This window comes from Wasmannia auropunctata, unplaced genomic scaffold (genome assembly GCF_000956235.1).
Source record: "Wasmannia auropunctata unplaced genomic scaffold, wasmannia.A_1.0 LD288237.1, whole genome shotgun sequence".
NCBI lineage: Eukaryota > Metazoa > Arthropoda > Insecta > Hymenoptera > Formicidae > Wasmannia > Wasmannia auropunctata.
In genome coordinates this window covers 3,986-30,773 of record NW_012074653.1, presented here as the reverse complement: position 1 = coordinate 30,773, position 26,788 = coordinate 3,986, and the positions used below count along the sequence as shown (strand labels likewise).

Here is a 26,788-nt window from a genome sequence, read left to right as displayed (position 1 = left end):
TATTATTATATTATTATATTTAATATTAAATACAATTGTATCACGAAATATTACAGGCTAATAAATTTCATTCTAACAATTCGCTTTATCGTGAAATATCACAGTTGTACTTATTAAAGAGTTTAATGATTTCTAAACTATTTCGATGTGTTATTCTAAAATTGTTCCGAAATCATGTTAATTTTTTCTAATGACAGTTTCTTTAAACAATTTTCAGTCAAATTTTTCTTAAATGTTGAAACACTTTTTAAATTTACTAGTAAATTTAAAAATTTACTAGTTACTAGTAAATTTAAAAATGTTTAATAAAAAAGGACTTTTTGCAAGATTAAAATTAATGAGTTAAATAGTTTTCTAAATTACAATCATATTTAGTTTATCTAAATTACAGTCATTAGTTATCTTTTAAATTGGTCAATAGATTTTTAATTTTAGTTTAGTATAGAAATATACATATACACTTATACATCATTTTAATTATGGAAATTCATACAACAAACTGAAATATTGTAATAAAATGATTATCTCGTTGAATAATCTCCTTCTGATTATGAAAAAGTGATTTTAAAATCATTTTAAGTAATGTAAAAGTAATTTAAAAGTCACTTGATCATTTGAAATTGATAAAGAATCTGTCATTAAAATGATATTCAACGATTCTCTTGGACACTCTGTTAAAAAATTATCTATTTGAATATTGTACCGATTATTAAAAAACATAATGCTGTTGTAGCACCAATCATTAGGCGGCCAGTTACCGTTAATAACGGTGAACGAGCATTCGATCGATTTTTCCATTGGGAAGATGTGGCATTTTTGTCTTGAAGTGCAGGCCCCCGCGCAGTTTGTACATATCGGGCAAATTGTCCTCTACAAATTTTACCAGATCCTTGTTCTTCACCTAAGATACAACAACGTGAACTTTCTATAAACAGTTTTACTCGATTTTATGAAAAAAAAAAAAAGATAATCTTTAAACCTCTGCTCCGCATATTCGCTTGACGTAAGCAACCGGATGTTGACGATCAGCACTATTTGGCACAGATCGTACAACGACTTCTGATACAGCCGGATGACGTAGTAATAAGTTTTCAATTATTGTGGGCGAGACATAGAATGTTTTATATTTAATAAGAGCCTTCAGTCTATCAATGACATAGATTTCACTATCCTTTTCATAGTAGCCGTAATCTCCGGTACAGTGCCATGTGGAAGTAACTGAAATGTAATATTATTTTATTGTTTTATTAATACTTTGTAAGCCACACAGCATGCAATACATATTAATTAAGAGAAGGCGTTATACTGACCAGCAGCGCTTGCTATATTGTTGTTGACATTATCTTTTTCTTCCGTGGTATTATCTTTTTCTTTCGTGATAGTATCTTTTTTTGCTTGATAATTAGAACAATTTGGTGATTCGCATGTCTCAGCGTTGCACCACTTGCACATGAGTTTATACCATATCTCGCCGTGTAATTTTGGTCCCACAGGTTCTTTCGTTCCCGTATTAGTGATCATTAATTGAATATTTTTAGCCACCTTGCCGTGAGATCCGATCTGATTATTCCGTTGATAAGCAGCAATTATACCTGAGTCCGCTATGCCTGAAAAATCCATTGTTAACTTCAGATAATGCACATTCCTGTTATTGACTTTCCTGTTGTGTGACTAAAATGATAACATACTGTATACTTGAATGATAGATGCATTTTTAAAGTATTTGATGAGGTCTTTGTGAATTTCGTAATTGATGACTGAATCACCGAATATGAATTGCTTCAACGAAGAGACATCATACATACAGATGTTGGTTTCAAACAGTTGGTTGCACATATCGCTCTCAAGAAATACCCACGACACCTGAAGCGCAAGTAAATATTTATTATGTATTTCGCTCATTTTCGAAGAGCAAGGCTTGATCGTTTTTTACATGTTACCTTATACTTCTCTATTATCTCGTACAAGTTTTCGTCACTGAATTTCGAACATTTTATCGCTGTAACATGCGAAACTATACTACGTACGATCAAGAGCAGGCTGTAAAACCAACTTAAAGATCCATACCATAGGCCAATGTCACCGGGCGACATTGCAGGTACCTCCTGATTCGATGGATATGTGAGTGCATAGTAACGAACATTCGTTCTACTATTCAAATATTGTGTTGCATTGGAAGGAAACATTGTCGCCATGATATTCATCGGTTTTACCTCCTCGCAGGAAAACTTTTTAATTTTATCTTTACTAAAGTCGCTGTTCAGAATTGATTCGAGAGAATTGACACCATTACCGAGTTTACGAATAGTTACGATTATCGGAGGAGATTCGATTGCCTCTCTGGTATTTAACAATTTGATAGCCGAGTCAAGTATCTTGTAATTGTCATTATCGACGAATATTATGTCTGATTGGAATTCCACCAGGTACCACATAGCTCGTGGCATATCTAAAAAGATTTATTATTGAGTAGATGAAAGATGCGTAGGTACATGGGAACGTTAAAATAATACGCTGAATTTTAGAGAAAAATCAACGTACCCTCGAAGTACTTTTCATTCCATCCGTTGACAATAGCACCAACATATAAGCCCGCTAGACATGGTATATAGGCGAGCATTTGATTACGTGTACATATTGATATTACAATATCTTTAGTAGAGTTTATAAATGTTTGTTGTAACCATAATGCACACTTCACGCTGTTCTCTCGCATCTGTTGGAATGTAATTTGCTCTCCCGTCGCTGCATCTATCTATAAAACAGTCATGGTATCAGTCGCATGATATTAGATATATTAGTACATTGGTAGTATTACTCGTCTAATCAATAAGATATTATATTCCTTTACTGTTTATTAAAAAGTAAGCTTAATGTAACAATACAATTCGTAACGATATAAATTTATTATTTGAATAAGATTTATTGTGCGTTACCTGACCAATAAAATCCGGATCAGATTTAAATGTGCTCAAAATCATATTTCCAATATTTACATTATGAATTGGTTCTTCTTCCCCGGCCAGTACGTTTTTTACATTTCTAGAACTCTAAAAGATGCATGATAATGTTAGTAATAAGGCTTCTTTATTTTCACTAATGTGATGGAATGGATTTAATTATGTATGTATCTCTGTTACCTGACTCGCCATTTTATCACAAGAATACTGACTAGCTCCGCTTGTATCGCAACAAGCACGACAGGTTTTAGCTCCTCTACAGCTCTTCATTTATATTTATAAACGAATTTGTTTTGTTGGAGATGTCCTTAATCAAGTTGCTTGTAGTTGATATTATATGACAATGCTTTTACTTCTGTTCTGTTTTATTTGTATATTCTGCGTCTTTGTAATAGTCGGTTAATTTTTTTAATTCTTGGAACTTAGATTTGATTTATTCCATTAATTCAATACGTCTTGCAGCTGTGAAATTTTTCTTTTACTGAAAAATAAAAATATTTTCTTATTTTATACAATAATTTCTTATTTTATAATTTATTACTTAAATAACATGAAGTGCTAAACTCATAGAATTATTTATAAATGTAGGAGAAGAGATGCATGAATTTATTTTTTAGAATTACTGACTCGAAGTTATTAAATAGTTATTTAATTCCTAAGCAATATCTATTAATAGAAATTTAATCCTGCTTAAAATAGAGAAAACTTTCAGTGTGAAAATAAGATGAAAGAGATGTTCAGAAGATAATTAATTAGCTAACCTTCTATACTATCTAATAAATTTGATACTAATAAATAAAAAAACAAAAAATATACATAGCAAAAAGTTTAATATTTATATATAAATATTAAAGTGAGCGTTTTGATTCAATATGATAACTCTTATCATCTATCTTGCATAATACATAAAGTGTATTTTCATTATACACAGCGAGTACATTATTATTATATTTGGATCATTGCATAATCATCATTGATTATATTTTTCCGTTTCTCTTATATCTATGCCTTTTGCTATTTGCCGTAAATATTCTTTTTTGAAGAATGTGATAAATGATCCACACCTGTCAATTTCGAAGAACGACAGGTTCGTTTATCTAAAAACATGGTAGTCATGAGAAAAAGATTTATTTTATGTCAATTTTACTTTGTTATCGTAATTTCCGAATAAACGCAATATTAATTAACTTTATGATGTTGTATGATACTTTGATATTCATCATTTAATCATACAACATACAATATTTATCGTTTTTACATAATATTTCTCCCCATAGCTGCAATTCATGATTTTTCTTATTAACTGAAATGAATACCTCAATTTAACATTAAACTGATGTTAACTAAGGTACATATAAAAATAGATAGATCACTCGAGAAACTTATAGAGATGTAGAAAGGAATATTTATAAGAAAAAATGTTTTAATTTTATTTATTTTATTGATTTAGTAAGGCTATCCCAGTTTGTAGTTTTAAGATTTTGATTCCGCTAAAAACTGAAAGAGTAATCCTCAAAAATATTTTTATTAGTTAATTTAACAATCAAATAACATAGATTGAGTTATGTGTGAATATAAACAACGCATATCTTTACATTTTCTAGAATTGCTAATTCTTGCCGCTCGAAAGCCATTATGTAGATTTCCGAATTTTTTTTGCAATATAAAAATGTTTCGATCTATCTCCTCATTTATAGAAACCGATTTTTAATAGAAACTAATTTTTTTTAACAAGAAGAATGCTTTTACGATTTATTCGTTGACAAACTTATTGGAATTGTAATTTAATATCTCTTGAAGAGATTTAGGCTTTATGATTTAAGAAATCCTTGATTTGATCTTCTAAATAGCATCATATATCATTATTATCGTAGTATTATCGTAACTGTTAGATATGTATATACATTTCTACTGATCATAAAAGAAATAATATACCATCATACAACTTCATTATGTATTTCATTAATATGATTACATTAATTATATATTATGTAATATAATTATATTGATATAAATTTAATTAATATGGAACATAATTACGTAATATTTAAACTAATATAACTGTATAATTGTATTTGTTTTAGATAGTTTTTGATTGCTGCACAATGTAATCACATTATTAAAAATATAATTACAATATAAAATTTTATCTTCTAATAATAGAAATTCGCGAAAATTACTGTCGATTCTTTCAACCAATTTACAAGAATAAGAGAAAGTATACTATTTTGTCGAGGATAACAATATCATGGCAATGCACCCACTTGATATGTCCGCCATTAACAGCAATTTATTTTACCATTGTTATTTAATTTTTAAATCTTTAATAAAATCCGTAAAAAGTACGTCGTCTTTTGTTGCATGAGTAACAAAACGTAAATATATTAGTTTGGTCAGAAAGTCTTTTTGTATTTTCAATTTTGACACAATACGAAAATAAGAAAAGACTTTCTGATATATTGGAGCTTCGTATTTTCAGTATTATATAATCTGATCTTCTAAAAATAGCATCATATGTCATTATTATCGTAGTATTATCGTAGTTTAGATCGATATACATTTCTACAACTGATCATAAAAGAAGTAATATATATTATCGTCATATACGCTCAGTCATTAATTTTAGTCCAAAATAGACGTCGATAAATTTTTCCATTGGGAAGCCGTGGAATTTCGTTTTTAATAAAGTGCACACCTCCGCGGAGTTGACATTCGTCGGGAGCTTCTTCTTTCATGAATTCCATCAGATCTTGTTTCGTTACCTAAGACACAACGTGAACTTTTCAAAATCTATTTCTCTTTTTGACTTTACCGAAAAGAAGTAACCAGCTTTAAACCTGTAATCCGGGTTTTGTCTTAATATAAGCCACCGGATGCTGCATATCAATGGGATGTTGCACAGCTGTTACAATGGCCTCGGACACAGAGGGATGATATTTTAAGGTGGTCTCGATAGATTTTGGTATGATAATGGTCTTTTTATATCTAACAAAATGGTGAAATCCATCAATTATGATGAAGATTTCGCCGTTCTCATTGTAGAAGCCCTTATCTTTGAGATAGCACCACGCTGTAGGATATGCAATAAATGTATTAAACGTTTCTTCATTAATGGTTTGTAATTGTCTGTAGTTTTTCAGTATAACTTCTGAATTTGAGTGATGTTATATGTAAATTGCAGTCATAAAATTATTAAACAAAAAAGCTGTTACGCATTATCGAGCCAATATTTCGTATCACAACACGTACGTTCTTTTATTTTGTGCTTGTCACCATATATTGTATACGGACTTCTGTAACAAATCAAGCCAGTTTGGTTCGGGCCCAGTTGTTTCATATTCTTGGTAATAAACGCTAATTGAACATTTTTAGCTACATGACCTGCAAATTGTTCTCTGGCATCATTCTTTCGTTGATAAGCGATCACGCCAATTTCTGGTTTACCTGAAATAGCATCCATTGCACAGTTCATAATCACAAATCATTCACTTTAAATTTTCTTCGTTGCAACTTCATTAATTATTAGTTACAAATGTAATTATAAGAATTTACACACTGTATACTCGAACGACAGAAACATCTGACAGCAACGCGAGAAGTGACCCATGAATGTCCTTTTTTATCTCCCAATTATCAAATAAAAGTGTCTTCAAGGAAGATATGTCGCACATAAAAAAAGCATCGGTTTGAATCAATTGATTGCACGTACTGCTCTCAAGAAACACCCACGTTACCTAGAGAGCACATGTAGATATTATATGCACTTTCAAAACAATTCGGATAACATTTTCGAATATTACCTTGTACTTCTCTATTGTCTTAAACAAATTTTCTTCGCTGAACACCACAGGTTTTATCGCTGTCACGTATGAAAGTATGGAGTGAACGGTCAAAAGAGGACTGTGAGTCCAACACAAAGATTCGTACCACAGACCAATGTCACCGGGAGACATAACAGGTGTCTGCCTGTTAGATGGCGATACGAATGCTACGTAAGGGACGTTCACCTGACCAGGATAATTTAATGCAGTAGACGAAAATGTCCTAATCGCGGTGTCCATTATATCGTTCTTCTCGCACGAAAACTTGTCGACTTCGTCCTTATCAAAGTCGTAGTTCAGAATAGCTTCCAGAGAGTTAAATTTTATTGAAGATTTACTCTCACCGATGGTTACGATTTTAATTATTTTTTTAATACTTTTTAAGATGGCTATGGCCGAGAGGAGCTCAAAAAAGTGATCGTGATCGACAAAGATCAAGTCTGGCTCATTTATCACCAGGAAATACATAACTCGTATTATATCTAGAAATATTTGAATAAGTAAGATTTAAATAAGTGGACATTGGTGTGATAAGAAATTATTTGCTGAATTTCAAACAAAAATGGCAAATCTACCTTCGAAATACTTTTCCTCCCACGGATTTACAATAGCGCCGATATATATGCTCGCTAAAAACGGCGTATAGACGGTCGACAAATTCCGCGTGCATATTGTTATTACATCGCCTTTTTTTATGCCTACTTTTTTTAGCCATAATGCACATTTCACGCTATTCTCTCTCATCTGTTGAAACGTAAGTCGCTCCTCCGTTTCCACATCCACCTGCGAGCCGCATTATTATTAATTAATGTTGCATATTTTATCTAATAGTATTTAATTTATATATTCTCGCGTTTATTAACGAATATTCCTCTTCTCTACCGTTTGGCACACAAATTTTTGTTGTTAGAAAACGTTACCTGTCCTACGAAATTCGGCCTAGATTTAAATGCATTCAAAATCAAATCTCCAATATTGTCTTGAGGAATCGGATCTTTATCGCCCCTTAAATTTGTTTGTATCTCTATCATGGGTAAATGCTAAAAAGATATAATTTTAATGGTAATGCTTCTATATGCTTGCAAGTGTGACAGAATGAATCGTATATGCCATATTTTTTATGCATATGTTATTTTTTAATGATTTTTATATGTATCATATATATTACCTTTCTATGTTTTTTCACAGAGTTTTTTTCCATCGTTAATCGAGTCTTCTATAATGATAACGTGATGTGATAGTTCTCGAGAGCAGACGTTAACTGTTCAAATTACCACGAATGCTGCGTGACTAACAAGCTTTAAACTCTACTGTTACAATATTTGTTTATTATTACGATGTGTAAGTAACCTTACCAAGAGTTTAGGGAAAGCATTTGGGAAAATATATATATATCATAGAAATGGTTTAACGAAAAGAAAATGTTTTAATTAAGGATACCGTATTAATTTCAATTGACCTCTGGTCAATCTCTTTCGCGCTCCAATATTATCGATCTTTATAAATCTTTATAAATTGATCTCATAAACTGTTCGCGCTTTCGTTCTATATGCAAATCCTATCGTTTGGATCGTCTAATTTATCAGATGTTCATGTCTAATTATATTTTGGTCTGATTTTTTAACAACGTATGTTGCTAAAAAGAATCTCGCTTTCAACATTATCGCGATATACGCGATAAATTCAGCGAGAATATCGCTAACACTACGAAGTCAAGCTCAGTCGATGTTCAATAAGGAAAATTTATATCGTCAGCGAAGATTCGTTTTGTGTCGACGTCTTGCTATTACGTGTGAAACGGAATGTAATATTTTAAAATTTTGAAAATGATAGAATACTGTTATTTTTGGCCATGCTTTATTCAGGGAACGCAAAATTATGATATGGCCTCAGTGCACTGAGACGAAAGTTCGTTCGCTATAACTTACTGACCAGATAAGCTTGAGCTCAAGATTAATGCTTAAAATGCAAGATGATTAAAATAATTGTAACAAAATAACACGAGATGCCCTAATATATTAAGCTATCTTATCTTCTTCCTGAAAAGTCATGCCGATAAGACTTTTTACTTAGCAGATTCTTATCCCCTTTTTTAAAAATTCTGAATAGCTTCTTATCTTCTTATCGAAAGGTCTTTTCAATAGGACTTTTTATTTATCTTATCTTTTTTAATCATATTGACTTACCAAATTTTTATTTTCTTTTTAAAAATTCTGAATTTTTCGAAATCAAATTTATCTTTAATTTATTAAAATACTTCGTGTTGTTTGATTACGATTATTTTAACAAAGAATCTTGCTTTTTAGATTAAAAAAAACTCCGTTTTGAGATCAAGCTCAAGAAGTTCTCGTCAGTTGAAGGTTATACGTAAGAAGATAGTTTAATAAAAAATCTAATACTATATTAGGGATATAATAATTATATAAGACATATATTAAGGATATAATACTTCAAGGCACTATTTGTTAGAGAATCATTTTAAACAAGTTTCGTATCATAAAATCTAAAAATTCTGTGACAGCAGTTTCGGCACTGTAATACAGTACGAATTGTATTCCAAGCGGATAACAAATTGTGTGTCGAAATTGGAATGAATTATACCGCGCTTTCGCGTGCATCTGATATTCCGCAGTCGGGAACACAGCTCGATGATCGAATTCTTCCTCACGTTTTCTCTGCAATACGTTTAAAATGCGTCAATTCATCTTGACCCTCGAACGCGTTTATAGAATTCATGTTTCGTGCTTAGAAAACCGATTTTCACTTGCGTCATAAGTATAGGAAGTAATATAGATTATTAAGAAAAATTAGTTTATCAATATTTCATTCATGCCGAATAGATATTATCAAGTGAAATGAGATATACATTTTTAAACGAGATTGATTACTTTTTACAAATATATTATTTATATAAAATTAACAAATAGTTTTTAGTTTTTTATTCTATAATTCTTTAATTTTATTCTATATATTTCGAATAACATTTCTAAAAACGTATTTAATTCATTTGTGAAATATAAAATATAACGTTCGTGTGTATTGCTAAGTTCTTATTGATAATGGTTGAAAGCGACAATTATATTTTTAAATGCTCCATTTTAGAAGATCAATAATTTGTTTCAATTTACGGTGGAGTTCTATTATATGTTTATAATTTTATGTATTATTCGAAAAATTTGAAAAATATTAAAAGAATATATATTATGTAAAATATATAAAAATACACATATTAAACACTATACGCATATTAAAATACGTATATCAAATTACGGCACAATTAATATTACACATAGAATTATATCGTGAAATCTGATGCGAATTATAAATCGCTTTTAAAGTGAACTTTAAACAAAAAATTTATTTGAAGCAGTGGTTAGTACGAAAATATTTTTTCCGAAAAGTTGCATCTGTTTTCCGATAAAATCGGAATTAGATCAGAGTAAGCGCATTTTTTATTGTTACGAAACATGAATCCTGTTGCTGCTTGCTAAATTTTTAATTTATGACATGCCTAAAATTATGCAGAAGAAGAGCGTTCACTTAACTTGGTTGGTTAACTACGCTGCTTATAGCAATCAACCACAAGTTCACCATAAGACCTTATGACCTGATCCTTCTGAGCCGACAAGTCGGGGGAAGGAACTGTAAGGAGGTGCCTAAGCGTCAACTAACTAATGATCACGGTTTGGCCTGACGTTAGAAAATACAGGGGAGGTCGAACGGTCGTGCCAGTCAAGACGATACATCAATTACCTGGCTTCGCCAGGTCGTTTTATTGGCCACCATTGACTACGCGACACGCGAGGAAAACGCGAACAAAACTGGAATCGCGTGAGAATTGTCGATAACCAAACTTGATAGAAAAAGCAGAGTTTCGGAAAGAAATGGGAAATATCAGCTCCTTTTCGAACTTGAATTTTCTAAAATTTACAATAATCCAATGCTGAATATCCGTTTCCACTTTTTTCACGATTTAACTGGAGAACAAAAACATTATTTATGGGAGATTCTTTTTTCTCTTCCCCCCTCCCCCGCTTTCTCTCTCTCTCTCTCTCTCTCTCTCTCGTTTATTCGCTCTTTCTCTCTCTTTCTCTCTCTCCAAAGAATTCACTTTGTGTGCATTGCGGGGATTATATTGTATTTTCGAAGGTTGGGTATAGTTAAAAGCAGTTAAAAGTAGAAAACGTATTCTAACAAAAGAGTACTTCCTAGGATTAGTCGAAAGACTTGCTTCAGTCAGTTAGATAATTTTTTATGGATACGTAGGTAGAAAGAAAACAATCAGTCAGCAAAAAACATTTGTCTAATATTTTTGTGAAAAAATAATCGCAATATGGCAATTTTTTTCATGTATAAACTTATTATAAATTCTTTATTAAATTAAATGAAATTAAATTATATTGTCGACAATTTTATTTTATTTTTTTCTATTTATTATGGTTTTTTGTATACATGCGCATTTGATCAAACATCTCGATATTGCGTCACTTTATCTTGTAAGTTATGTGATACTAAACGATATATCGCGCGATCTCGCGGATCGTTTAGATCCAAATCACAATGAAGCGTGTCTTGAACGCCAGGGGAGTTAGCTGCTTCGTTGCGCGATCGATCGATGTAAGTAGCGCGATTTAACCGGCCCGCCGGGGGGTTTCGCGATGGAATTTTCCAAAATTCGAGAGAGCGGCCGAATGCCCGATGGGAATTGCAAATTCCCCGACAACCACTTCGGTTCCGTTACGAGCGGGCGTTTCCGCTCGCCTCCGTTCTCTGTAAGCTTCGCCTCGTACGTGTGCCACCCTCGTTTTATTGGTGTGTACGTACACGTGGCTCCGTGCGAGAGGCGGAATAAAGCCCGTGGCACACACACAAGATATCTCATTGCACGCTGCAGTTGCAAGTTGCAACGCGCGTGCTATCTTGCATGGCCCAGAACAGCGCTAGCTTTATGTTTGAAGTTACGTGGATTACCGTGTGTACGATATTGATCTAAAATCGTCCTGTAGAAGACAGTCAGGTCGCAGGTTAAAGAAAGATCAATCATTCTAGGTACCTAAACTTCTAGGAAAAGATACCTGAGGATCATCCTTCTCTTGTATAAAATAAATAGCATGCACACAATGTTAATTGCGGATAATATTCAATGAATTACCCACTGTTACTTATGATAAATTTTTTGCAATTTTAGATTAGACGCAAATTATTTAAATTTAAACAATTTTATAATAAATTTTAATAAAAGATGAATTTTTTCAATTAGAAATTATCAAAAGTACCTGCATCAAAATAATAATTTTTTGGTGAATTAATAATAATTAATAATTCACATCAAGAATTAAAAATAATAATTCTTGATGGAACTAGAATAAATTGTATCAAATTTTTGAAAAAGCGCGCATTTTCGGATAAATCTGAATTGCTCGTAATTAAAAACGAGACTTTCTAAAATTAACTTAAATTATGAAAAAAATTACTTGAAAAAAATGGAGAGGGTCAAAATAAATATGAATAATTGTTTTTTAGGAATAAAAGAAACATATAACTGCACACATGTTTGAGCATGTGGGAAAAAATATAGATCTCACAAATTTATCTTTCAGTGGAATGGCGTGGCATTATTTTAAAAAATATAAGTATCGAAGAAATGATAATCATTCATCTATCATTATTCTATTATTAGATTTTATAAAAGAAATTTAGAGGCTTGTCCATCAGAAATGTCCAATAGAAATTCTTTACGGCACATTACTACGTACTTCAAAAGAATTTTTCTTAAAGATCGCCGGCGGATCCGAAAAATATTTGTAAGAAGGCATAGATATATAGTATAGGCATGCGAAGTAATCCACAATGATCCATAGTTAACATGAAAACAAGACACTTTATCATAAGAATTTATCATAACAAAATGTGACTACTCACGTGGATCGCACAGATTTTCGATGAATTCTCCAATCACTATTTATGGTACTATTTTCGATCCTTTTCCGTGTTATAGATTTTATTGACAGATCGTTATTTACAACAGATGTTCTAGATAAAACAATTAATATCACTAAACGTCTCTAACCAACGTTATTAGTAAAACTAAAACCTTGGAATTATACAACGCTCGAAGAGAACTTTATTACTAATATTTCCTCCACAAGACATTCTAGAGATCTGAAGAAATTCTTGAAGTTAAGCTAATAAGTATCGCTGCGCACCACGTGGAGAAGCAGAAAAGCATGGAGCTAGATGATTTTCCTCTAAAAATCACTATATTTACTAGGTTCAAAAATCACTACTCACTTTCCGACGAATGCGCATCTATAATACATCTCACCAGTTAACAAATTTCTTTAATTACAATTAATAAAAGACGATATATATTACGACTATACATTAACAATGTTTATTTTATTTTAACAAATTGTGAAACAAATTTTATTTACATTTCATTACGTTCGCGCGATATATTTCTTTTTATTAACTATAATACATAATATATCGCTAAAAAGATTTTCTAAAATCTGTTAAACGTAATTAGGTATATATATGTCGGACGCAGACACCTAACCGCAACAAAAGGGCCCGTGCCCTTTTGCACCCTGTGCGCCACGGGCTTAAAGGTGAACGGCAAAGTGCGCTTAGATAGAGAAACGGGTCGAACCACCGCGGTTTTCTCCGTGGTGGCTACCCTATGAAATATTCAACGCGCCCACGGGCCACGTCGTCATTGCTTTTGTAGGAACGCAACCGTCGACGGCGCCGTCCCGTCGCGCGTCGCGACGATCCGGCGTCGTTGCCCGCGTTCGTCGGCCGGATACGTTATTTTTCTTCATTTCGCCGGCTATCACATTCTCGTCTGTCCGCACGGTATCGCATTTAGCTCGAGATCTATAGGTGCCGATAGCACAGATACATGTACCAGCGTCTGAACAACAGTTTGCAACTTTCGTCCCCTACTCCCCTATATCTGCATCTGAATGGCCGTTGCACGGCACAAAAGAGTGCAACTCTTGTTCCTTTGGTGAATTTTGATCAGGGACAAATCGTGATCTCACGCGTGCTCTTCGTATATGCGTTCCTAAAACTCGTCAGTAATGCCACACGACTTTTTGTCTATGGTATATTGAAAATAGGTAGATGAAACTATTTAGCCACTTTAATTTTCTTTATTTATACATAGAAAACAAGTAATGAAATACTCGTATATTACTAATTTATAGAAAATGGAGATAATTTACTCGTGATATAATAAATTTTAGACATTTGCAGGAGACTATTAATAATTTCAGAACTGATGACTTTAGACAAACAATCGATAATGATAAGCACGTTATTTATTTATTATTATTAAACTAGTTTAATATTTTAAATTATCTTAGAATATTAAAATTTTAAAAATTGGTACATATATTATCAATTAAATAACCTCTTTCTTATACTCTCACAATTTTCTACTGAGAATACTATAGCTACAATATACTGAGTGCTTTGTATGCCGCTTTTGTTTGCGCAAGACGCCCAATGGCAACGCTGAAAAGCCGCTTTGCGTCGCGAATTAATTCGCCAAATCGGGAAAATGCACATTTTCCGGTGAAGCGAGCGGACAAGAAGGACTCTCACTCGTCTGGTGGGGCACAAAGTAATTTTTTTGCTTTTAAACCAGCAGGAGTTGTATGCACTCCAGACGTCTGAGCACTCTGTCGCCAATCTGACATCGTTTTAATGAGACTGTGACTAAGTGAGAGAGAGAGAGAGAGAACGGAGAACTAGAAGAGAGAAAAGTACGGCGATAAGGAAGCATTATGAAAGCACGACGAGTTCGGCCGAATTAGCGGCGGGCTAATAACAAAAAGTCGAATTAAAATAACAATTGTGCCAGGACGAGAGGACGACGCGAGGGGATTTAAATCCCTGCAGCTCCCTATCCTTCCAATTCTTCTCATCTCGCTCCCACCGGGCGTTCCCTTTTTCACTGGAATATTTTGAAATTGCAAATTTGCGTCGCGTCCCGTCTCTCTCTCTCTCTCTCTCTCTCTCTCTCTTTCTCTCTCTCTCCCTCTCGCCTTCGTCCACTCTCATCTTCTCTCTGTCGCGCGAATTTAAATAAAATACGCACCCCATCGATTTGCAGCTTCCCAAGCGAGCGGCGGGGAGACAGGAGTGCATGCGGGGGCTCCTCTTTATCGTTTTCCGATGGCATCGTATTTGGTGGAACGCGACAACGCGGATCGATGTGTTCCTCGCGTAAATGCAAACGTCACGATAATATTCGCGTCATATTCATTCGCGGATAAGTGGACGGACGGGGTGGATGAACGGCCAGAGACGAGTTGCAGGAATAATTAAACTGCGGTTTCTATATATTTACTTTATTTAGGCATGAAACAAATTTAATTTAATTTAAAAGTTTTGATATATATGTTATAAACACGAGTGCATATACGCTCGGCGTTTTATTCTGTTTTACTTTTTGTTTTAAGGAAATATCATGGGAAACAATATTTTTTACACACGTATTACCTGTTACCGTGTCTCGTCATCTAATTTATCTTATTTTTTAATATCTATTTTTGTATTTATTTGTCTATCTCGCATTTTAATAAAAACAGTACAACGAAGTCGAGTGCATTCGTGCGAAGACATCGGCGAAGGGCGATTACGACACGTACACACGAGGCAAAACCGATACTTGTCGGCATCTGATGCCGCGGCGTGCATCGCGTCGCGGTGTGCGCTGCTCGATACAATATTATCCGCGAAAACACACTCTCGACTGCGGAACGACTTCTCGAGGGCGAGTAGCAGCCGGTGCGGCAGTTTGCCACGGAAAAGAATTTAACGCAGCACGCGCTAGACACGATTTTTTTTCCGCCCTACGAGGGAAGGCACGCTCTCCAGGACCATCCAGGAATGCGAATATACGACGCGGTGTGTTATCGAGCTCCGCCTTCGCCAATTTTCCCTTCGCTGCGCATACATAGCGTAGTCATTTTACAAAAGCAGTCTTGCAACCTTTCGCCGGTGATGAAAGAGAGCGCTGGCTCGTTAATTATTTTGAATGCGGCAGCACATCCAGTGTACGTTGTAATGCTATTTAATATTATATTAGATATTAATATTATGTTTGTGCGCCAACAACATCTATATTGGAGGACATTCTTTCTTCAATATGATTATCATTTTATATTATAAAATTGGTCACAGAGTTTGAAATTAATAACATTGTGTCAAACAAATTTTACAATAAAATGACAATATTACAATAATATATTATATAATTAACATTATCTCTAAAATGTGATATAATTATATTTGCATTTTGTGCGATAAAATATTTTTATAATATAACAATGTTACCAGTTCTATAATAAAAAAAATAATAGTACTATTAATATATTTTCTATAATAATATTAGCTTAACAGCATTAGTATTATTTGCTAGTGTTGCTATATTAATAATCAACAATTTCAGAATATTATTAACTAAATTTCTAACTTTTTCTTAAATTGCGGACCTTTTCTTTACTTAGAACGTTAGAAATTTAATATCGAGGCGACTATATAGATTGATCAATCGATCTGGATAACGTCCAAATGTGTTCGCGTTAGCGAAATCAATATGTTGGCGATTATCGGGAACAACTAGCCGGCTTACTATATACTCTCACGGAGGACCCGCACGTTATCGGACTTATTGAATTCCTGGTCGTCTTTGTAAGCTCGTCCGGAGACGTTGGACGGGATAAAGGCGGTGGCGGCTGTCAGAAAAGTCAGAATACTCCGGGGATGGTGTGCGCGGTTCAGAAGAAGTGGCGAGTGAGTCGGGAGGGTGGAGACGAATGGAGGGAAAACGGGGTGATGAGGAGACAGAGAACGAGCAAGATTCAGAAGGAAGAAGAGATGAGAGAGAGAAAGAGAGAGAAACAAGGATGAGTTTTGCGGTACGAACGGACAGGCTAGTAGGTGGAATGAGAGAGTGTGAAGGCGAAGGGGAGCAGGGAGGATGGATTGTCGGTGCCAGGTTTAGGGGCGCCTCCATAGATCATAGAGAGGGTACGTTTTGAATAATTTACCGTGGCTATCTGTTTCGCGCGGCGAAGTGAGGGGCGCCAAAGGAGGTGTCAAGGTTGTGATGGGATTGAGTTTACTTCCAATCACGGGAAAATTCCGATCAGCGGCTCGGAACGCATCTTTTCGCAATAGGGGTGGTGCAGATTGGTAGCGAAATTGAGAAGAAATGATCTGTGCGATTAAAGATATCGGGACTTAGAGGAAATACACGTTCGAGGGGGCGATACGTAATCTTGATCGGAAGCAGAAAAATCTATTTATCGAGAATTATTCTAGTATTGATCCGAAAGTATAATATAATCTGTTGCATAAGTTTCTACAGATATAAAAAAAATACAATTTAAAGCTGCAGAAATAGAATTTGAAATGTAAATGTTGAAGCTTCCTGAATATTTTATCGATAATTTCTCGTTTCAATTGTTTGTTAAAATTTATTATGTAAAATTAAATTTATGTGAATATATGCATCTACAGTATTTATTATTTATTACAAATATTGAAATTTTTGTGACCAAGAATATATTATACAATTTATTACAGACGCTTTTATATATTCACTTCTAATTCTGTAAAGCTACCTTTAAAAATTCAACATCAGGCACACGTAAAAAACAGCGCATACAGATTTACATTTGTTGAAAAAAATTATTTACATATTTCATCCTTTTAGGATAATTTTACATGAAAAGGAAAAAATGCTGTGTGCCAAAGTTCAAAATATATTATTTTATATCGAAAAATATAATTTTTGCGTAGCAGCGCTTTTCTCTTTTAAAATTATTACATTTTTATTTTATGTAAAATTCTCTCACGCAAAATGGTTCGAAAATTGAAATGTTTCTTTTTCCTATCCATCTATCTCTTTCATTAGATATCGGATTTGCATTTATTCATGCCGTTACGTTATTAGCGTGACACCTCGCAAGTTAAACGCAAACAAATTGAAACGCTCTAAGATCGGTGCGGGGCAGATAAGACACGCTCTGAAGCAATCTCTCTCGGGAACGACGATTTTTGCTCACGATATTGCAGCGCTCTGCAATGATACCGTATACACCTTTTGTCCGCTCTTATATTGTCATATTTCTGTGTTTCTCGTCAGAGGGAAAGAGATCGAGGAGAGAATATATACGAGCAATGGCTCCCCAGCCTCTGAAGAAGCCGCGAAGCTCTCGGCGCTCTTATCTTAATTCGAAAACTTTAGCCTAGCGAATGGAGAAATTGCTGGCTCCTGCTAAACGAGCTTCATTAATTGCGATCTTCCATAAAATATCCTTTTCATTCTGCATTTTCCTTTTCTAATAAGGAACCAAAAGACAATTTTCATACTGGTAGCTTCATTATAATCGATTATACAGGGTGTCCCATAATAACCGCCTAAAATCTCGTGGGCTGATAAAGCAGATTAAACTGAACAGAAAAGTCCTCTACCATTTTGCAAAAGTCGCAATCGTTAACGAGATATTAATTTTTGAAGATTGGCAATAAACGCGTATTTGTCCGACCCCCCGCTGAATACCAGCGGTGGGGCGGCCATATCTCGCCGCGTTGCTAAGCGTGTGGGGATAGAGTCTATCACCTCATGCCTAGCAGCGCGACGAGATACGACTGGCACGACCGCCCCACCGCTGGTATTCAGCGGTGGGCCGGACGGATACGCGTTTATTTGCAATCTTCAAAAATTAATATCTCGTTAACGATTGCGACTTTTGCAAAATGGTAAAGGACTTTTCTGTTCAGTTTAATCTGCTCTACTAGCCCACAAGATTTTAGGCGGTTATTATGGGACACCCTGTATACTTTATCGAGATTAATTCAATTAGAGACCAAATTAGGGTTCGCGTGCAAGAATCGAGAATAATTGGAAGTTGTAAATCTCGTATTAATTGGAATTGAATTTCCCTTGTTAGAAGCCGCTTGAAACTTTGGAGATTTTGCCGAAAGGGCACTGCGAATGTCACGCTCAGGGCCTCCCAGGGCCACCGCGCATCACGATCCACCGTTGACAAAAGGAGGCTGCAGGGGGGGATCGTAAGAGTCGAGAGAGGGGAGAATCGTCGGCTTACTTCACAGCAGTTACGCCCAATGAATGACGTCAGGTGCGTACGTGCAGTGCGGTCGAACACGCGTGTCATTCGCTCGCTCCGAAAAGGAAAGCTCCGAGAGAGCGACGTTAACGATGATGCGCAACGATATCACAATTGTGTTGTGCGTGCTGTTGTTGTTCGCCACGACAGGTGAGACAAGCGAAGATCCAGAGAGAATAAATCAGAGGAAAAAAAAACGTGTCTAAAGTATCGCAGTGAATGCACCTGCGATCGCCATTTTGGAAACGAAACTCTGTGATCAATTCTTCGTTGTTTACGGGCGTTGTTTATGGGCGTGAAAATTTTTCGACGATTGATATGACCCTTTAATAATTTTAATCAGCTTTAATTCGACTTGTCTCGAAAATATTCAGCTGTCATAGTTTTTAAGGAATATAATAATGTATGATAAAATAATACAGAAAGGGGAATATGAATAAATATAAAAATGTCTATATTTTTTATAGAGATGTATTTTATCACAGTTATTATTGAAAATAGAAATGGAGTAACAATGAAGAAAATTTAGTATTTCAATAAAACTATAGAAAAGAGATTCAAAAAGCATGATATAGAAATATTTTCTACATATGATTTCTAGGTTAGGAATTGTGGTTTCCATCAGTTACTCCAGTCATAATATTCCAACGATTAATTCCAATAGGATTAATTTACTACGAACTAATTATTCAAATTCATCGGGGTACTGCTTCAATTGCTCTAATTAGATACTTTGAGTCAACTTGTATATGATTCATGTGATTAACGCTGTTATGTTATTTTGGAATGTGCAGGTACTAAAGGGATACGCTGTTATCAGTGTAGCTCCGACACTGATCCGAGCGATCCGTACAAGGACGACCTTTGCGGGGCTTACACGAAATTCGACAAAGAGAGGAATGTGCCTATTGAGTGTAACAGCGAGGAATCGCACATGCCTGGCACGTTTTGTGTTAAATACACGGAGCAAAGCCCACGTGGTTTCATCTGTAAGTATATCTATTATAAAATGATATTTAGTATTACGTAATGAGAAATAAAGAGATATATCTCAAATATTTTAGTTATCGTGACCTGTTTTTATTTTCTGTAACACAAATTAATTGGCATTATTTTTCTTAATTGGTTGTATTTATTATTATCGATACATCCAAAACGTTTCGCTTTTTAATGTATTTATTTTTACATTTTATTTATTTAAAATTTCTTTAATTTTAATTTAAAGAAAAAATGTGACCTATTTTTTTATGTAATTAAGTAATATTTTTCAAAATTTAAATTATGTAAATCAAGTCCTTCAAAATTTGTGATACTTAAAGAAGTTCATGGAATTATAAAAAATTAAATTTACTTAGAATTAGAAAATTATTTTTTATAAATATAATTTATAATCAGAAGTTGCAATACATGTATGAATATTTTTTGTATTAAACTGTATTTACATTCGACATTTGATAAAAGCGCAAATAATGACGAAGATGATCATCTTATCTTGAGTATAAATCAAGAAATCTAATACCCACAAAATCCCGATCGAAAGAAATCTCTTGTTAGAAAGACAGCTTTTAATTTAATTTTCTTTTGATAAAATTACGAAAATATGCGCTTTATGGAAAATGGTAACCGATCATCGCATTAGCTGATATGTGTATATGCGCGTATTCAGCGTTGAATTTCGAGTTGCATATGTGTGCGAGGAGTAATTAATTAATTAATCGGCAATGTTCAAGGGGATGGTAGGTGGCGACAGGTGATCCGGCGATGCGCTTCTGTCGCCAGTACTGGGGTCACGGGGGTTTGTAATTGGGGCGTTCACGAGAACGGAGTTTACTGGCAGGAATGCTATTGCTCCGAGGACGCCTGTAACGCAGCATCCAATCTGGCGTCCCTTACCACGCTGCTCCTCACGGCATGCGGTGCCATCATTACGCTATCTTATTTCAAGTGAAAAAAAGTTTTCGGAGTTCTCAAGTTTTCAAGAGATGAAAACGGTAAGACAAATATTGGACCAGAAGGAGGAATCGATGTTGAAGCTTCTGTTGTAGGAAATGAGAAGTTTCGATTACAGCTAACATGAGCGCGCACAGAATGGTACAGATGTTTTTTCGAAAAATTTTGTAGTTGATTTTCTTTTTTGCAAAATTTTAATTAGACGCCATCATAAATATTTTTCATGTCTCTGTGTTCAGTTTATATTTAAGATGCATTAAAAAGCAATAATAATTAAAAAGCGACGAACATAATAGCTATAAACTTTCTAGAACTTATAGTATTCAATACGCAATTTTTATATAGATGATCGTCAAACTGTTGTTAGAAAAAAAAATCAACTGCAAAGTTACCAAAGAATATACTCTGGTTCCAGTTTAATGAGTCTTGTAAATACATTAAATTATACGTCCGTCCATATACCATAAAAGATCTCTGGAAATCTCTTTTATGTAAATAGTCTAAGATATATCTATCTATCTATCCGTCCATTTAGCATTGTTAAAAAATGAAGTATTATTCACTGCTAATGAAGCTTTGAGTTACAACTAATTAACTAAATTTAATCTTGAGAAGAACTAATGAGAAGCTGATTAAGTTTTAAGACAATAGATCTGTTTATTACATCTCAAGATAAGTGTGAAATAAGTTTAAAATATTCAGGACAGTAGTGAGACATGACAAACCTGTTGCTTTTGGTATCTGATTGTCTCGGCAAGACGACATATATTTTATTTCCGACAATAAAAGTACCTTTTAAATTCTATTAAAAATTTTATTAAAATAAGTTTTCTTAAAAGTGCCTTCTTATATGCAAAGTGTTCAATCGCTTTTGATAATCTATTTAGAATAGCGTGTCAATTATACATAAAAGACTGGATTTAAAGCAACGATAAATCAAGATAACTTAAAATTTTGTAAGAGATCAAAAAACAATTTCGATAAAAATTTTCGACTATAATTAACTATTAATTAATCCTTAGATAAATAAAAAATGTCATGAAACTTTTTTACATGTTGCTTAGCACGTCGTCGCTTTAAATCCTGCGATTCGTTTATCCTTTGAATTTTTAAAGCATTTTATATTTTTCTATATATATGCATCTATTGTGCAATGAAAATAACAGATTTACTGTATTTAATTTAATTGTATACATCTTTATGTATAAATAAAGAAATGAAAAAGGAAACATGTAAATAAATTTACATATTAAAAACACATTCTTACAATTCTTTCACTAGATAAGAACCGTCGGCAAACGAAAGGAAGACCATCCAAGTCTCGGTATTTAAAATGTATATTTATTGTTAATAACAAAAACTCTCGCACACGTATTTGCAACTCCGAACGCGATTGCTTAAAACTGGTATACATTTTATTTCGTTCTTTTCTTCTCCCCCTCTCAGATTCTTTTCGCACCTTTTTGTGCGGTCGTGAATCTTTGAGAAGCCATTAGATGTGCTCGCCCACGTCGCACGCGGTAACATTAACGGGGCGGAAAAACGCGGTGAAAATGAAACCTACTTTTGTCTCTCGACTTGACTGACTTTTTGCGGCGGCCCCGGGAAAGAGAGCACGCCTCGCAAGCCGGGAGATTAATGTTTTCCGCGGCGGTGCTGATCGCATCTGCGCAAAATTCTCATTTGCTAACTGTTTACGCCTGCTTAAGTGCAACTTACGCGCTATTTCAGCCGCGTTTAACGCCATGACTGATTAAACTATCCTTTCTTATCTAGATTTATGGCGCGTGCTTATCTGACGCTTATATTTTTATACGTTTTCTCTTACTCATCTCGCAGGCTCTTAATTAATCACTTTTGTAGAATATTTTTCTTTAAAATCCAGGAAATATTCGGAAATTCATAAATAAAACAACTGATTAACTGTATACATGTCAAGTTTGTATTTCTTTATTATTTACAGTAATAATAAAAATTGCTCTACTTCTTTCATGTAAACTTAATAAGTTTGAAAAGTATAAATTAAAATTTATGTTTAAGTTTTGCTAATTTGCGTTAGACTATAATTTTTGTAAACCATCATATTTAATTCTTCCTCATTATCACTATAACGTTAATTGTAAAAAAAAATTTGTCAGAAAAGTGTAACGTTTAATATAACAGCATGAAAATTAAATATTTTCAAAAAGATGATTTATATATACATATATAATATTTAAACAAGAGATTTGTTCTCGTGATATTTGAGTGAATCGGAGACACACCGTAAATTATATATACAACTTATCCATCACGCGTCACCGGCACGCGCGTTAAACGCACATTGTGCGCAAATAAACGGCGGTTCTCGAGTTGAACTTTTGCGAGAAAGGTTGCGCCCGCCTGAATCCTCAAGGCTCAACGCCGCCGCGACCCACTTCCGGTATTAAGCATAGAGCCCGAGGACACCCTTCTGAACGTACGTCACCCCATAATGCAGGAAATTCGTTGGCCGCGAGTTAATTACGTCACGCGAGACTATTAATGCCTCAACAGATCCGACGTACGCGTTGTATGTACAACAATGGTCTCGGCTATTTAGGCCCTTCTCGTACATTACGTCACCACATGCCAACCCTCGTTACGCGGGTCGTGCTATGCGATAATTAAGATCGTCGCCGCCGAAGCGTTAAAGCAGCAACAACATCAGCAGCGTTGCTGGTGGTTGATAATACTCTTTGGAAAGGTCTTATCACGCACCGATCCTTTTTCAATCCCAATATAACACCGGAAGGTTTCCACGAAGGTTTACATCGAGGAACGATGCTTGCCTTCCGAGAATTCAGATTGTATCGGGTATCTCACAAACGCGTGAGCACGCTTAGATAACATAATCATTGACTGTTAATATTTGAAACGAAAATTTTTGAAGAATCAAGAACAAATAATGAGGCTTATAATATTAGAATAATGCGTGTACAGATTCCGTATGGACACCAATGGCAGATATATGTCTTTTGCTTACCGTTATTTGCGAAATAGCGATATATGTAACAATTCCGTCTGTAACAATGGCCGACAATGCTAGAAAGACGAGGCTCGCACCTTCTCACGGTTTCTACGAAAAAAAAGTGACTCACGCGATCACGTGTTATCCAGCCTCACCGAAAAGGAAATGGAAGGGATATTTACACAAAGAAAAGCCACCTTTATAGTTATGTACGCCAAAGTGCTTAACGCTAATATGAATATGGCTCATTTTTGCGTGAGAGTATTCCTTTCATTTCATTTTCCACGAAGCCGCGTCTCATTTTTGCCAATACTGATTACAGAAATAACAACTATACAAACGAGCGCGACTACTTATTCTTTTACCACGGAGCATTACAGAAATTTTTTTAATGCATTTAAAAATTAATACATTTAATATTGGATGTGTTCCAAAATGTACTAATAGTAATTAAAATCTAGTATATGTTATGTGAATTACTTTCAATATTGTTAATAGATTTCATAGAATGCACCTTACCTATACATTTTTTATAAGTTTCAATAAAAAAAAAGTAGTTTCATAAGGTTGATTTATACATGTGATGTATCAATCACGATGATAAAGAAACTGATAGGAAAATAAATAATAAAGGAAAAATGAAATATAATTTTCTTCATATTTTTTATCTATATAAATTAAAATATAATTACGAATTCGGTTTTACTTCAATGCATTTTATTGGTATACAAATTAAGCATATAATATCGAAAACCGATTAAATACATAACACTGAGAAAAAAAGCAATATTAAATTCATCAAAAACAATTTGCTTTGTATTGTCGAAAGAAAGCAGTTGTTAAAAATCCTGACATTACAATATATTCACACAAGATGATCTAAAAAACAATTGGAATTTTTTCGTTAAATATAATACAGATATAAAAAAAAATAGAACATATATAATTAATGTAAGTTTGTAAAGATACTTTTGTTTTTATTTCCATTTATTTTAGATCAACTTGTAGACTTGAGAAAATTATATCTAAAATTGTTAAATATAATTAATAAGTTTCATTCATAGAAGCTCAAATCATAAATTGTACTTTTAATTTGTATAATACTTATTTGCATAAAAAAATACATAAAAATTTCAAAATTAATACATTTATAAAAAGAAAAAAAACATAGTTTTGGTAATTAAATAAGAAAAATATCTTTATCAATTCTCTTAATTTATCCAAGACTGCAATATTATATGAGCCAAATATTAGTGGATGTAAAACTAATATTTCTCACAGTTGGGGGTCAAAGAAAACTGTGGAGTGCTAGTCTCACATATTTTACTGTTCTCAATCAATTCCATTATCTTACATGAATCTTCTGACGATAAATTTTGAAATTTTTTAGTATTTGTAATATCATTTTTATATAACTTAAAAAAAGTTGACGAGTGCGATTCTAAAAATTTTGCATTGGACGAAGATGCAAGTTTTATAAGTTCCACGACATTTTCAATCGTAATATAGCGTAATAAATAATGTTCACACGTTAATTTTAAAGCTGATACATCATATCTATCGGCTGTTATTAACAACTTTTTAAGCATGTCATAATCATCTTGTACTTGTTTTATTGAACCATTTGTAATAAATGACAAAAGGTATTTAAAAGCTTGTACCTCATTATTTCTCGTTAATTCATTTGTCAATTCTTTTTTGTCTTCCTTATATGTAAGACAGATATTCTTAAAGTAGTTACTGTTGGTAGCATACAACAATTTTTTCGGTATAACATGTTGTTCTTTATCTATTATAAATGTGATTGAGTCCCCATTCTCAGGTTCAAACTGATCAAGTGTTAAGTCTTCAAAGTTTACGACTTCTGAATATACTGTTGAGGGTAGTACATTCATATGTATAGCCTTATTTGTTATTGTATGAAAAATTTCAAACTTGCAGTGTATTTTAAACGTATCGGTGTAAATGTAATCAAAGTCTGAAGTTTCCATTAATAATGTCATATCCTCTATATGACCCGAAACTGTTTTTGATTGTACAGAGTTAGGTGGATTCATCACAGTACATGAACCAGAAAATGGTGTATTAGTACGCATATAAATTTGGACCATACTTAGAGATTCAGGCCATTTCACCTCAGTACATTTGGAATTGTTGGAATTACGACAATAATGACAGTAAAATGATCTATTAGTACGACAGGAATTACAGTATATATTTGATGTATTACTACCACTCACAAGTTTGACTTCATTTGGAGATTCAGATTTACGTATAATATTCATTTGAATCATGTATTTACCGTTTTCTGGAAATGGTGCAGAACGTAATGTATCTATAATTTTGCAAACAAGCTTAAATTGATCGATTTTCCATGAATACTCGAATGTAGTTGATTCAATTCGTGTGGTAGAATAACTCTTGACATAGGAAGGTAAAACTGATAAAGCCTGCTGCTTTTCTGAAGACTCCTCAGTAAAGACATTCTCAACTTGTTTTTCGTCAGAATTCTGAAAATAAGCTTATAACTTATAACAACTTACAAATAATGAAAATGATAAAGATCAGAGTATTTTAAAAATCTCTGCATCTTTTTTAGTAAAATATATTAAATTTATTTATAATTTTATACTTCATGCATTTTGATGTACTTTAATACATATATTTTATATAAGTGAAATTCTTTAAATGCTTTTCACGTTACATGGTATATTAAATAAAATTATATCTTGAATTCTGACAAATAATAGATAAGTCTGCAGTAAACTTTTTGCAGCAATAATTTTTAATTGCATTCAAATTACATATGCTAGTAAAAATTAGATTTGATGCATTTGGATGTATGAATTTTCTTCGTGATATATGCTTCAAAATATATTGAATTATCACTTTGGGAAATGTCACAAATGCGTTGTGTTT

General features: G+C 33.6%; 3 protein-coding genes across 6 annotated transcripts in view; 1 reads left to right on the top strand and 2 right to left on the bottom strand.

Moving 5' to 3' along the window:
* Positions 1 to 297: 297 nt before the first annotated feature.
* Positions 298 to 8,061, bottom strand: LOC105461445. Its single transcript, XM_011707943.1, has 16 exons — positions 7,950 to 8,061; positions 7,702 to 7,821; positions 7,357 to 7,564; positions 6,761 to 7,263; positions 6,517 to 6,694; positions 6,210 to 6,404; positions 5,798 to 6,030; positions 5,573 to 5,722; positions 3,141 to 3,230; positions 2,937 to 3,050; positions 2,542 to 2,755; positions 1,941 to 2,449; positions 1,689 to 1,863; positions 1,311 to 1,607; positions 980 to 1,218; positions 298 to 901 (listed from the first exon to the last, which is right to left on the bottom strand). The coding sequence occupies exons 1-16, from the start codon at positions 7,980 to 7,982 to the stop codon at positions 761 to 763; spliced, it is 3,399 nt and encodes a 1,132-aa protein (XP_011706245.1). The 5' UTR covers positions 7,983 to 8,061; the 3' UTR covers positions 298 to 760.
* Positions 8,062 to 18,918: 10,857 nt separating this feature from the next.
* LOC105461444 lies at positions 18,919 to 22,109 on the top strand. Its single transcript, XM_011707942.1, has 3 exons — positions 18,919 to 19,080; positions 19,725 to 19,919; positions 20,661 to 22,109. The coding sequence occupies exons 1-3, from the start codon at positions 18,933 to 18,935 to the stop codon at positions 20,876 to 20,878; spliced, it is 561 nt and encodes a 186-aa protein (XP_011706244.1). The 5' UTR covers positions 18,919 to 18,932; the 3' UTR covers positions 20,879 to 22,109.
* A 2,799-nt stretch (positions 22,110 to 24,908) lies between these two features.
* Positions 24,909 to 26,788, bottom strand: part of LOC105461442 (BTB/POZ and MATH domain-containing protein 5-like) — a 4,992-nt gene continuing 3,112 nt past the window's right edge. For 2 of the 4 annotated variants that reach the window (XM_011707940.1, XM_011707939.1), the window contains exons 2-3: positions 26,172 to 26,379; positions 24,909 to 26,056 (exon numbers count right to left, since the gene is read on the bottom strand). In XM_011707940.1, the coding sequence (XP_011706242.1) occupies positions 26,001 to 26,056; positions 26,172 to 26,379 (264 nt within the window). In that variant the 3' untranslated portion in view covers positions 24,909 to 26,000. Of the gene's footprint in view, positions 26,380 to 26,788 lie in introns of all 4 variants that reach the window. The other 2 variants (XM_011707936.1, XM_011707937.1) reach the window with 1 other exon arrangement.